Source organism: Carassius carassius, chromosome 21 (genome assembly GCF_963082965.1).
Source record: "Carassius carassius chromosome 21, fCarCar2.1, whole genome shotgun sequence".
Classification (NCBI taxonomy): Eukaryota; Metazoa; Chordata; class Actinopteri; order Cypriniformes; family Cyprinidae; genus Carassius; species Carassius carassius.
The window spans coordinates 29,761,208-29,774,738 of record NC_081775.1 but is presented as its reverse complement, the minus strand read 5'-3'; the positions used below and the strand labels follow the sequence as shown (position 1 = coordinate 29,774,738).

Below are 13,531 nucleotides of genomic sequence, written 5' to 3'. Positions count from 1 at the left end.
GGAAACTTTCGGGATAATGTAAGTACACAACTAAAAAATATATATAACATAGATATAGTGATATCTGCTATTTTTTATAATTTTGTATTATAAAATCCTCCAGGATCCTCCAGGAGCTCGGCTTTTTGCGGAAAGATTCGGAAAGCTGTATTTTTCATTTACAAATATGATAAAGCTAAAGACTTTTTGGATATATGAAGGATGCAGTACTACTCTATAGGTACTCAAGATTAACATGAGGTTAGGTGAAACTGTGTATGTTATGTACCCTTTAATATACTAAAATAACACTGCAGGTTCCTCGAAGAGCGCCGCCTTCATCCATCCACCACAAATTATATAAAAAATGATGAAGATAGTGACACTTACATGTCTAAATATTCAAAACCTGAGCTTCTAATCCATTTGTTTCCAACTAAATATCACATAATGAACCTACAAATACTGAGAAACAGCATTAAAGCCGCTGTCAATCACACATTCCAGGTTTAGGAAAGTTCTATCATCTGTTCTGAGTTGAAGCCCCCTGTCTCCTGGATTAAACCCCTTTAATCAGGATTCTTATAATAACTTATGAAGTCGACAATTGGCTACCTGGTGAAGCGCATGAGGTTGTATTTATAGACAGTCAGAGGTAAATGAGGTTATATATATTAAAATCAGCATTTCCACCCTGTCTGAAATCATTCGCGCTTTGTCTCCTGAATTCAAGAGTTACAATTATGGTGAGTTTGCTTTGTCATACAGTTATTCATTGATTTACTCTGTCTTTGATTATAAGTAGACATTTAATTCAATATTCTCTTGATGCATCCGAATGAAGATGAAAAATTTGTTGATTTCCTCCTGTCAGTGTTTGAGTCTGAAGTTTAAGTCTGCTTCATCAGAGCCACTTACATCTGATTCATCCAGTTCCTGATGTTTTATTCATTTCATTTTCTACAAATAAATACATGAAAAGTAAACCGTTTCTGTTCTCAAAGATAGATACAAACATTTTCTTTAGCCAAAAATTGCAAAAGGAGACAGGTGACTCATCTATTTATAATAGTATTAATATTTCAACTGTTTCTCCTACAGAGTAATGAGAGCAAATGAAGGCCTTTTTGCTTAAAATGTGTTTTATTTTATTTAATTTATTTTATATGAAAAAGACCCAAGTAACCTTTTAGAAAAAATATCTTTAAACTACTATCACATTGTGCTAATAAAGTAATTATATAATCACTACCAGTCAAAAGTTTGGGATCAGAACGATTTTTAATCTTTATAAGAGATTCTTATGCTCATCAAGGCTGCATTTATTTGATCAAAAACACAGAAAAAATATATATATATTTTGTGAAATATTTTTATGATGTAAAATAATGTTTTTCTATTTTAATATACATTCAAATATAATTTATTCCTGTGATGTGCAGCTGTATTTTCAGCATCATTACTCCAGTCACATGATCTTCAGAAATCTTTCTGATATAGTGATTTATTATCAGTGCTGGAAACTGTTTCAGTTTTTTCTAGATTTTTTGATGAATAAAAAGTTAAAAAGAAGAGCCAGGGGTGATTCTAAGATTTTCGTTTTAGGGGGGCTCAGCCCCCAATGAGGGTATAATAATTAAAAATAATTATCTAATAGGATAAGGTGGTAAACTAAACTTATAGCATTTTGCAACTTATTGTATTCCTCTGGTATAAGATATGAGTAGTCTTCCTGAATCCTGATCACACACACACCTGTTTATTCTACAAACACAAAATGTTACTGTTTGGATTTCTAGTAAAACCCTCTTTCTTTAGCTCAGGTATGCAAACCTATTTGCCACATGCACTGTAATTAATATGTTTTATATTGAAAGTTACATTTTCAAATAAAAATGGCAACATGATCGTTTTATATAGTATGTGTTTATATATTTTATAGGCTTCATTTTAGCTGGAGGAAACAGCTGTGGTGTTATAAGGGGTGAACACAGTGAAAACTTTACAGGAAATGGAAAACTGATTGCTCCCCCAATGATATTTTGTAAACTGCATTTATGACAATGAACTGCACAGATGCAGATATTATTACACTCTATTGATAAACACACACCTCCTCTGTTTCTCGCTCTGCAGAATGTGTGGATTGAAAAATGCTCTAACCAAGGAACTGATCGAAGTCTGCTACCATTTTCATATGAAATTTAAAGGGGACTGAAACTATAGACCCCCTAAAAACAGCCTAGCGAGGCCCATGAGAAGAGCATTTATTTAAATAGAAATATTTTCAAACAATATACACCAAAGTTCAAAAGTGTGGAAGTGTCTTTTTTTTTTTTTTGAAAAGAAATTAAAACTTTTATTCAGCAAGTTGTTAAGAAGTAATAGCAAAGATTGATATGGTTAGAAAATATTTATATTTTGAATAAATGCTGTTCTTTTAAACTTTTCATTCATCAAAGAATCCTGAAAAAAAGTATCGCAGTTTCCAAAAAAATATTTGGCAGTACAACATTGATAATTCTGATAATCAGAGGTGGACAGTAGTGAAGTACTTTTACTTTACTCAAGTAAATGGAAAAAACTATCTGTAGTTTATCTTTGGACAAATTTACTTCATTACATTCGAAAAAAGCATAATGTCATCCTTTTTACTGCACTACATTTCAAAAATCAAAGTTGTTGTTTTTTTTACCTTTAGTACTTGAGAACATTAAAAAATGTACTACTTTCTTATACTCAAGTAATCTTTGAACTACATTTACTTGGTAAGAAAAAGTAAGAAAGTAATAGATTTCTAATTTAATTAAGTATCAAATGATATTTAATATGAAATGTAGTGCAGTAAAAGAGTACAATATTATGTTTTGAATTATAAATTACTGATAAATTACTGACACTTCAAAAGTACTTTTACAGCAGAGTAAAAATACTTCACTACTGTGCATTTTTATTTACAATAAATAAAAAAATAAAGTTCACAATAAAACCTAATTTGGTCACTCTCTGTGATTCTCCACGGCATATTTGAAGATGCATGCAAGCAAAAAATAATTAATGAATGAATAAGGGGCCGTTCACATATCTTCTTTGGAAAGAAGGAGAAAGCGGCGCGCCCAGCGTTTTCCACGCGTTTTTAGGCGCGCCGCTTTCTCCTTCTTTCCAAAGCGCTCAGGCAGAAGCGCTGCTGAGGCGTCTGCCGTTGCTAAGCAACAATGACGTGCTCTCTTCATGAAGACGCGGAAATTTCAGCAAAGGATAAATGGATTTGCAGCACAAAAAAATCGCTTTCAGTAGCATCTACTACTAAATGCATTTCAAAATGGCAATCCATATACAGCTATGATCAGCTGTTCCTTCATCTTGGCTGAGCTTTCAACGTTGTTACAGGAAAGGATGAAGCTGAATATTTAGTTCTTGTCACATGACCTGCAGTGCGCTTGCGCATTCTGAAAAGTTGAGACGTTTTTAACTCGATGCGGTGCGGACGCGCCTGGAAAAAACGGGCGCGTCACACCGCGTGCGCATCGCGACCGAGTCGCTTCCGTGCATACCGCGCGCCTACATTGGAAATAACGAACTTGAGCACGCAAAAGACACGATATGTGAACGGCCCCTCAGAACTGCGGTCTTCTACAGTACTTCAAATATGCCGTGGAGAATCACAGAAAGTGATCCAAGAACATTGTTGCGGCATCTCTCAAGCAACGAATAAACACCGCTAACTTGGAGAATGCAGTGAAAACTCCTCTTCTTGCGTCTGCCCTAGACCCTCGGCACAAACATCTCAGGTTTCTCAATGAAAACATGAGAGAAGTAAGAAAAAAAACCTTTTTTGAACATTATCAGAACATTATTTTCCTTGATGCGAGTGGAGCGGATGCAGCCGCCACGATGAAGAAGATGCAATGCCCACTCGTCGGAAAAGGCTGAGCCAGTTCTCCAGCGATGATTACAGAGAGTCCAGCCGAGACGAGTGGGAACAGTTCTTATTCCACCAGATGAGGATCCCATTCAGTGGTGAAACGAAAACACGAAGCGCTTCACAAAACTTATTCGCTTAGCACAGCGTTATTATTTGTGTGTCCCGCCAACGTCTGTGCCGTCAGAGCGCGTTTTCTCCACGGCCGGCCTTATTGTTAACAGACTAAGGAGCCGACTTTCCCCCGATCATGTTTACATGCCCTTATTTCTTAACAAAGAACATGTAAAACAATAGAAAAAAAAAAAAAGGTTTGCTGACAGATTAAAAGTTTTAAAGTTAAGTGTAAAGGCTACGTTCTAATTACTGCAGGCTGCTTTACGTTTTTTCTTTTTTCATTTTTTTTTTTTTGCTTTTAATCTGTACTTTTGTTTGTTTGCACGCATTGTTAAAGGTTTTCAGCTACAAAACACGATGTGTAATGTTCAAGCTTATTGTGTGTAAGCTTGTTCAAAATGACGGAAACCATAAATGTTGCTGAAAAATAACGTCTGTCTCATTAAACTTAATTTAAATAAACGAATATTCGAATATTCGTTTTTTGTGAGCTCAAACATTCGAATGTGATATTTAAGGAAAACGCCCATCCCTACTGTCCAGTTACTATCCATTGTTAATTTTATAGTTATACTACTGTATGTCAACCATCTTTTTTTTCTCTTAGGAATTATTGAGACATAGTTAAAGTTGATACATAAATAAGATCTGCCCTGAGTTATGATCCTTTGAGCAATAACGTTTTCCTCTGGGTTTTACTTATGCTGTTCATTAAAAAAAAAAATCTTTTGAAAATACTCTGCATATTTCGTGGTTGAAGCACAACTGTAATCCAGACAGAAGGCAGACGAGCAGCTGTCGAGCTGCGATGTCATCGAGCAGAAACGCATCTCGCAATGTTTTCCAAATGGTGTGGCAGGAATGTAAATAGTAGCGGTTAATCCCTGTCTTGGTGGGATTAGCTCTCAACAGGCTGTCAGCAGCCAGCGCCAGTCTGTAATCCCACATCTGATCCACAGGCTGAGTCCTCGCTCTCTCGGCTAATTATACATCCTCTCACACACTCAACACGTCACTGCTCAGAGGATGCTACACCGAAAACTCCTTAAGAGAAATGCAAAAACACACAAGAGCTCAAATGAACGTGAATAGCAGCTCAGGAAGAATTTGATGAGAAATTTTTGAGTTAGTAGTACACTTTGAGAGTCGTCGTGTGAGATCTATGGGGCATTTTAGCGGGAGATGTCAGTAAAAGTTTGCATTTAAACAGACTTCAATGTAGGAGAAACAAGCGTGATTGGATTCAACTTGAAATGGCGTTTGCAACCCATTTTAAATGGTGTAAAAAAAGTTTGGAGTCTGTAAATGCTGTTGAAAGGAGTCTCTTCTGCTTACCAGTGATGCATTTGTTTGATTAAAACTACAGCAAAAACAGTAATATTCTGAAATATTATTGTTTTTTATTTGAATATTAACTGTTTTTTATTTGTATATATTTTAAAATGCAATTGTCAAATCTAATATGTTGATTTGCTGCTTAAGGAACATTTCTGATAATTATCAATGTTGAAAACAGTTGTGCTGCTTCATGTTTTTATGGAAACCACAGTTTTATTTTTAGTATTATTTGATGAATAGAAAGTTGAAAAGCAAACATTCATATGAAATTGCAATCATCTGTAACATTATAAATGTCTTAACTGTCACTTTTAGATCAATTTAAAGCATCCTAACTGGAAACAAATATATACCTTTCCAAAATAATGACTCCAAACTTTTGAACAGTAGTGTATTTTCTAGTAAAATAAGAGGTAAAATTCATATCAGCCAAATGGAAAGACATTTCAGAGGGTTTTTGAAGCATGAATCTAAACTAAAATAATGCTGGAATAAAGTGCACCAATGAAATAGCATGCCTAAGTGTACTTCTATATAGCAAGCCACATGTGATTATTCTGTGCAGGCACCCAAAAAGGCAAAGAAGCGGGCAGAAGGAGCCAATTCAAATGTCTTCTCCATGTTTGAACAAACACAGATCCAGGAGTTCAAAGAGGTACAAACCAAGCGCTCGTTTGACTTTAATTGCTGTGACAATTGTCTTTATCGTGACTCCTTCACTGTGATATCGAGCATCTACAGCGAGATTGCTGTATGCGACTTCAATATGTCTGTGTTCATCATCGCTAGTGAATAATTCAGAATGTGTCAGTAACGATTAGCACAGCGGAGTGATTTACACCCTGAACACACACTCGCTCACACACACTCCAGCCTGCTGTCAGGGCCCTGAGATTTGCGTGGAAAATGCAGCAGGACAGACGTTCTCTCTGGTTTCAAAGCAGCTGTGAAAAGATCACGACAAACAGGATAAGCATGACGCTGATCCGAGATGGCAGTGATGAGAACGTGCAGATAAATGCTAGCCGTCTCTCTCTCTCTCTCTCAGTCTGTCTCTCACAAACAAACACAAAGACACCAAGTGAAGCAGAATTACAGGAACTATAAATACACAACTGAGGGAGTTTGGCAAACAAAAAAAAACACTAAATAAGCAGCATGACAGTGAGGTCTGACCTTTAGAATATATTTCTCAAGCCTTGTGACTTGAGAAATATATTCCAAGACTTCTGGAGTCAACCGATAGCTTTGTGTGAGTCACAAACCGTTATTCAGATAACCTGCCCATGCCACCAAAAAATAAAAAATGGCTTGTCTTGGGTTTTGTTACAGTAAGGGTGTATGCTAACGTAGGAATAAAGCACTCGAGGAGGGTCTTAATCAAAAAGAGGAGTTTACTGAACATCGAAGTAGGTAACAGACAATATACAACACATTAACATCATTACATCAAAAAACCTTAACTTAATCACGGACGAAGAAGAACTAAACAGACTGGGTATTTAAGCACACAGGAGGTAATGAGGGAACTGGAGACGGGTGAGGATCAATCAATTAACAAAACAAGAAAAGGAAGATGACCAAATAAGGAAACAGAAAGTCCATGAACGTAACAGGTTTGAGTCAACTAACAAAAGCTAAAACCTTGAAAATAAATACATACATACATGCATAAAATAAACTTCAACTAAAATAAAATATTAATAACTGTAATAATAAATTCATTTATTAATAATAATAATAATATTAATAATATTTTTTTTAATATATTTTCATTTTTATTTCACATCACAGCACATCAAGTTACTAAATGAAAATGATAAATGTTGCCTTGGAAAATAGGTTTTTAATATTTTATTTCAGCTAGTTGCTAAAGAAATATTGTTCATTAAGTTTAACTTGATGCACTAAAATAAAATCATTGTAAAACATTATATTTAAAACATAATATATAAATAAAAAAATCAAAATGTAGTCCTAATAACTAGCACTAAATTAACACTGACTCGCCTTCATGATGCACTAGTTTAAAATATATATATATATATATACTCTTTAAACATTGCACAGAAAACACAAATAGGTTTAAAACAACCTGATGGTGATATATAATAAATTAATCAATTATTCGTTTTTAGTTTAACTTTCAAGTGAAAACAAATTAATTGAGAGTCTTAAAAAATGCATTCAAACTGTTTTAATTCTACGCATCTCATGAGGAACATTTGAACATGTTTTCAAAAGTTTTGTTATAAGTTTGTCAAAGTGCAGAAGTCATGTATGCTGCTTTCCAAAAGGACCACTAAATTATAAACATCAACATCAAAGATGCTAAAGCAACACTATATATATATATGTCAACTACTGATTCAACAATGAGAAAAAATGTCTGACTCATTTTTATTTTTTGCAATTCCATTGGGTGCCACTAGAGGTGCAGAAATGACATGCTTCACCTTTGACAAACACCTTAAACACCATCAAACTACATTTTGCATCCCTCTCACACACACTCTTTATTCTCTCTCTTTCATTTGCCTCAGGCTTTCACAATCATGGACCAGAATCGAGACGGCTTTATCGACAAGAATGACCTGAGGGATACGTTCGCAGCTTTAGGTGGACTGTAATAATCTGTGCTATACGTCACTGTCGTTCTGCATTGGTGGAGGAAGCTTCTCTCTGACAGCAGTTCTGACCTCTGCCTCCGCAGGCCGTCTGAACGTCAAACAAGAGGAGCTCGAGGAGATGCTGAAGGAGGCTCCAGGACCCATTAACTTCACCGTCTTCCTCACCATGTTTGGGGAGAAGCTTAAAGGTAAATGGTGGGGTGAAGTGTTACTAAGAATCTGAAATTCTGAAACTTTCATTTATCCAGCAGGATTATAAAAGCACGTATCTTTATCTTATGTTGCCCTCGACATGCCACTAAGTAACTAAGACCTATATTAGGGCTGGGCATCGATTCAGATGTTCCAGATCGATTCGATGTTGATTCACAAGCTCTCAAATCGATTCGATTTCGATTCTTGATTCGATTTTCTGTACTCGATTCAAGTCAACGAATACAGATATAATACAAATACTATATTTATTAAAAAAGTTAAGAGCCACAAACCTGTATATTAAACTTATTTTAGGTACACTTGGGTACATTAAAACAGAACCCATCTCTAATTTTCAAAAATGCAAACAAATTGTTAAATAAATACAATAGAATTTTGATGCAAGATGAAAAATGTATGCTGAAAAAAGTCAGAACAGTCGCATTCCTTGATCAAACAGGATCAAGTTATTTATTTTTTAAGATAAATAATACAAAACAAAATCGATTTATATATATATATATATATATATATATTTACATTTACATTAAATTTATTCATTTAGCAGACGCTTTTATCCAAAGCGACTTACAGATGAGGACAGTGGAAGCAATCAAAAACAAAAAGAGCAATGATATATAAGTGCTATAACAAGTCTCAGTTAGGTTAACACAGTACACGTAGCATGGGATTTTAAATAAAATAATATAAAGAAAACAGAGAGAATAAAAAAAATAGAGCAAACTAGTGTTAGAGGTCTTTACACACATATATACATATATATATACGTATATATATATATATATATATATATATATATATATATATATATATATATAAACACATACATACACACACACACACACACAATTGCATAATAAATGAAAAGAAAATAGAATACAGAAAGATTAGAAAAGTAGTTCGATTTTTTTTTTTTTTTTAAGAATAGAATTAGAATAGTGAGTGTTAAAGTTAGAGGCTCAAATAAAGATGGAAGAGATGTGTTTTAAGCCGATTCTTGAAGATGGCTAAGGACTCAGCTGCTCGGATTGAGTTGGGGAGGTCATTCCACCAGGAGGGAACATTTAAATTAAAGTCCGTAAAAGTGACTTTGTGCTTCTTTGGGATGGCACAATCAAGCGGCGTTCACTTGCAGAACGCAAGCTTCTAGAAGGCACATAAGTCTGAAGTAACAAATTTAGGTAAATGGGTGCAGAGCCAGTGGTAGTTTTGTAGGCAAACATCAATGCCTTGAATTTTATACGAGCAGCTATTGGAAGCCAGTGCAAATTGATAAACAGAGGTGTGACATGTATTCTTTTTGGCTCATTAAAAATTAATCTTGCTGCCGCGTTCTAAATTAATTGTAAAGCTTTGATAGAATTGGCTGGAAGACCTGCCAAGAGGGCATTGCAATAGTCCAGCCTGGACAGAACAAAAGCTTGAACAAGGAGTTGTGCTGCATGTTCCGAAAGAAAGGGCTTGATCTTCTTGATGATGAATAAAGCAAATCTGCAGGATCGGACAGTTTTAGCAATGTGGTCTGAGAAAGTCAGCTGATCATCAATCATAACTCCAAGGCTTCTAGCTGTATTTGAAGGAGTTATGGTTGATGTGCCTAACTTGAGGGTGAAATTGTATATTGTATACTGAGTAATGAAATGAATAATATATTTATATATATATATATTTTTCTTTTTTCACTTACATTCTACGCTACAAATTAAAATTTGGGGTCAGTAAAAAGATTTTGAAAAATAAACACTTCTATTTCGCAACAATGCATTAAATTGATCAAAAGCGACAGTAAATACATTTATAATGTTACAAGTAAATTCTATTTTTTATGCTGTTCCTTTTGAGCTTTCCATTCATTAAAGAATCTACAAAAATAAAATATATCATCATTTTCACAAAAATATGCACAATATGTTTTCACCATTGATAAAATCCAGAAATGTTTTCGAGCAGCAAATCATCATATTAGAATGATTTCTGAAGATCATGTGACTCTGAAGACTGGAAGAATGATGCTGGAAATCCAGCTGCGCATCACAGAAATAAATTACATTTTAGAATATATTACGACTGAAAACAGTTGTTTTAAATTGTAATATTTCAAAATAATAAAATTTTTACTGTTTTAAATAAAAAAATAAATGCAGCCTTGGTGAGCATAAGAGATTCTTTCAAAAACAGAACAACAGATTTTTTTTATGTATAATCGAGTTAAAATCTTATTGTATATTGTACTTCATTTAAACAAAACTCTAGGCATTTTGGAATAAAGTCTCATGAGTGGACAAGAAATCACACAGGGATTTTCTTTCCTTCTGAAGTCCTACAGACGCATTTGATCCTATTGGGAATCATTATAGGAACTATATGTTCTGGAAGCTCTGGTATGAGCCTGTATGACGATTCCCATAGGATCAGCTCAGAATTGTGATAGAATTTCCACAAGGAATCCTGTACAAAGTATGTCTTATTGCATTCCAGGAGGATTTTAAAGACACTTAGGTCTCTTGTCAGGTTTCTGTTGTGCACTCTTTTTAAAAAAACAGGTGCCGATGCAGAGGAGACCATTCTGAATGCCTTTAAAGTGTTCGACCCAGAGGGAAAGGGGACCTTGAGGAAGGATTTGTGAGTACCATTAAAACAACACAGTCTGCCCTGCTTCTCTGCAAAACCATTTCTCCAGAGATTCTGCTTTGTTTTTCATCTTATGACTTTATAAGCTAATGAAGTAAAAGATGCACTACATATAGACTTTTCAAACCCTGCATGCATGTGCACTCAAAAAAATATGAATAATAATTAATAAATTGTATACATTCAAAATAAAGCCATTTGGTTTACACAGGTTGATGTATAATTTTCAGTTAGACATAAATTAAACAGGTGAGTACTTGAATAAGGTCAAACTGATTTCAAAATGAAAAATATACTATGCCGTGATGTTTCTGAGTGCAGAAATCATACTTGTTTCATTTATGTGTGACTGAAAATATGCATTATATTAGGTTTAATGGTTTACATTAAAACTGTGTGATCCAAATGGATGGAAATTCTACACTAAACAAAATTATTAGCGCAAAACTTTTGTTTTTGCCCCCATTTGTCATGAGCTGAACTCAATCATCTAAGATTTTCTCTATGTACGCAAAAGGCCTATTACTCTCAAATATTGTTCACAAATCTGTTTAAATCTCTGTTAGTGAGCCCTTCTCCTTGCGGTTGTGAGGTTTGGATGTACTGCCAAATTCTCTAAAACGCATTTGGAGATGGCTTATGGTGGAGAAATGAACATTCAATTCACGGACAACAGCTCTGGTGGACATTCCTGCAGTCAGCATGCCAACTGCATGCTCCCTCAAAACTTGTGACATCTGTGGCATTGTGCTGTGTGATAAAACTGCACATTTTAGAGTGGCCTTCTATTGTGGCCAGTCTAAGACACAACTGTGCAATAATCATGCATTAATAATCAGCATCTTGATATGCCACACCTGTGAGGTGGATGGATTATCTCGGCAAAGGAGAAGTGCTCACTAACACAGATTTAGACAGATTTGTGAACAATAATTGAGAGAAATATGCCTTTTGTGTGCATAGAAAAAGTCTTAGATCTTTGAGTTCAGCTCATGAAAAATGGGGGGAAAAAACTAAAGTGTTGCGTTTATAATTTTTGTTCAGTCTATATGTAATTAAAATCTGAAATTTATGCCTAAATATTTCTGAGTGTCTGAAGTGTTTGCCAGAAGTAATTTGATTATCTCAAAAGGTCAAACTGAAGTTTGTCTCTCCTAACAGTTTGGCACGGATGTTGACAACGCAAGCGGACCGATTTTCTCCAGAAGAGGTCTGACAGCTGATAGTATTTGTTTTATGTCTAACACTTCAGCTCTCCGTGTCCTTGACAGCACTGTGCCGTGTCACATTGACATTTATATTCTATGTGAATAGAAAGCAGGAGGTGACATTATATTGTGTTTATCTAGAGATTATGAATATGACTAGTGAATTGTATACTGTGTTAAACACACAACCATAAAAACATTATAATACCATTTTTCATCCATCTCTCTTTAGATGGAGCAGATGTTTAGTGCTTTTCCTCCAGACGCAGCAGGTAATCTGGACTATAAGAATCTTGTCTACATCATCACACATGGGGAGGAGAAGGACCAAGAGTGAATATCTCATGTTCAACAACATCATGACACATGTATGCCAATAAATCTTGTCCTGCTCTATATGCTGTAATCTCCCATTTACAGAACTGAACTGAACAATTAAACCAAATGAGAATAAAATGCATCTAATATTGGAGTTGGTTTTGTTATTTTACTGATATACAGGGCCCAGTAAAATGATTCATATTTGCATTCATTTGAGTTTACAACAGCCACAAGCAGTGTTTGCACAAGTATGAATGTCATTGTATTAGATAAAAAAAAAACATTGATATCGAAGCAAGTGTGATTTGATTTAAAGAAAAATAATACAATCATCTGTAAAATAAAAATGCATTTTTAAGATTCAACGTTGTAAACATCATAATTAGGTGTAATGTTGAATATAAGACAAGATATACGGTGGGCAGAAATGAAGAAAAGTTCAATGTGATAAACGTTGCTGCAGATTTTGAGCAGAATACAAACACTTCATCTAATGATTGACATTCGCATTTGTAGGAATGACATAAGTGAATAAATGATTCTGTCACATGATAAGAGTAGAGTAGCAATTCAGTCATAGTCTGATGTTGATTCAGTAACCATTTTAAAAGATAGTCCGGAATTTTTTTAATTTCTGAAAATTACTCAAAACTTCCTCTTGTCTTTTTGAACATTTCATTAAGTGGCATAAATGAGTCTTTTATTCAGGAAATAATTTACACTGGCAGCTCTGTAGGATTCACTACAAAATGGCTCATGCAGGCTGGTCATGCTTTATTTATTTATTTGATTTATTCAATACAACAAACAGCTTATAAGAGTAATATATTTGAGAATAGAATGAACAGGATCAGAAGAGTCATTTATTTTGGAATCTGATTACACTTGTGTTATATGTTTTTGACTCACTATAAAGAACCGACTCATACGAGTCATTTATTTGTGCAACATTCTAAATTGTGTTGTTTTCCCGTGTTTAATATAAACACAAGTCTTTTATTGCCATTACTAGTACGCAGACATTCAATGCAGACGGCAAACTCACATTCAGTGGCACTGAAGCCAAGCTGTGCAGAGTGAAGAGACCTGTACATTAGTCTTTACTGCCACCTACTGCCCGAGAGATGTACTTACAAGGCCTCCGATCATGTTATAAACACAACCCTGAA

General features: G+C 34.7%; 1 protein-coding gene across 1 annotated transcript; it reads left to right on the top strand.

Moving 5' to 3' along the window:
* Positions 1-669: 669 nt before the first annotated feature.
* LOC132097256 (myosin regulatory light chain 2, ventricular/cardiac muscle isoform-like) lies at positions 670-12,513 on the top strand. The gene is made up of 7 exons (XM_059502883.1): positions 670-725; positions 5,922-6,011; positions 7,900-7,975; positions 8,070-8,174; positions 10,746-10,824; positions 11,995-12,043; positions 12,274-12,513. The coding sequence occupies exons 1-7, from the start codon at positions 723-725 to the stop codon at positions 12,376-12,378; spliced, it is 507 nt and encodes a 168-aa protein (XP_059358866.1). The 5' UTR covers positions 670-722; the 3' UTR covers positions 12,379-12,513.
* Positions 12,514-13,531: the final 1,018 nt, after the last annotated feature.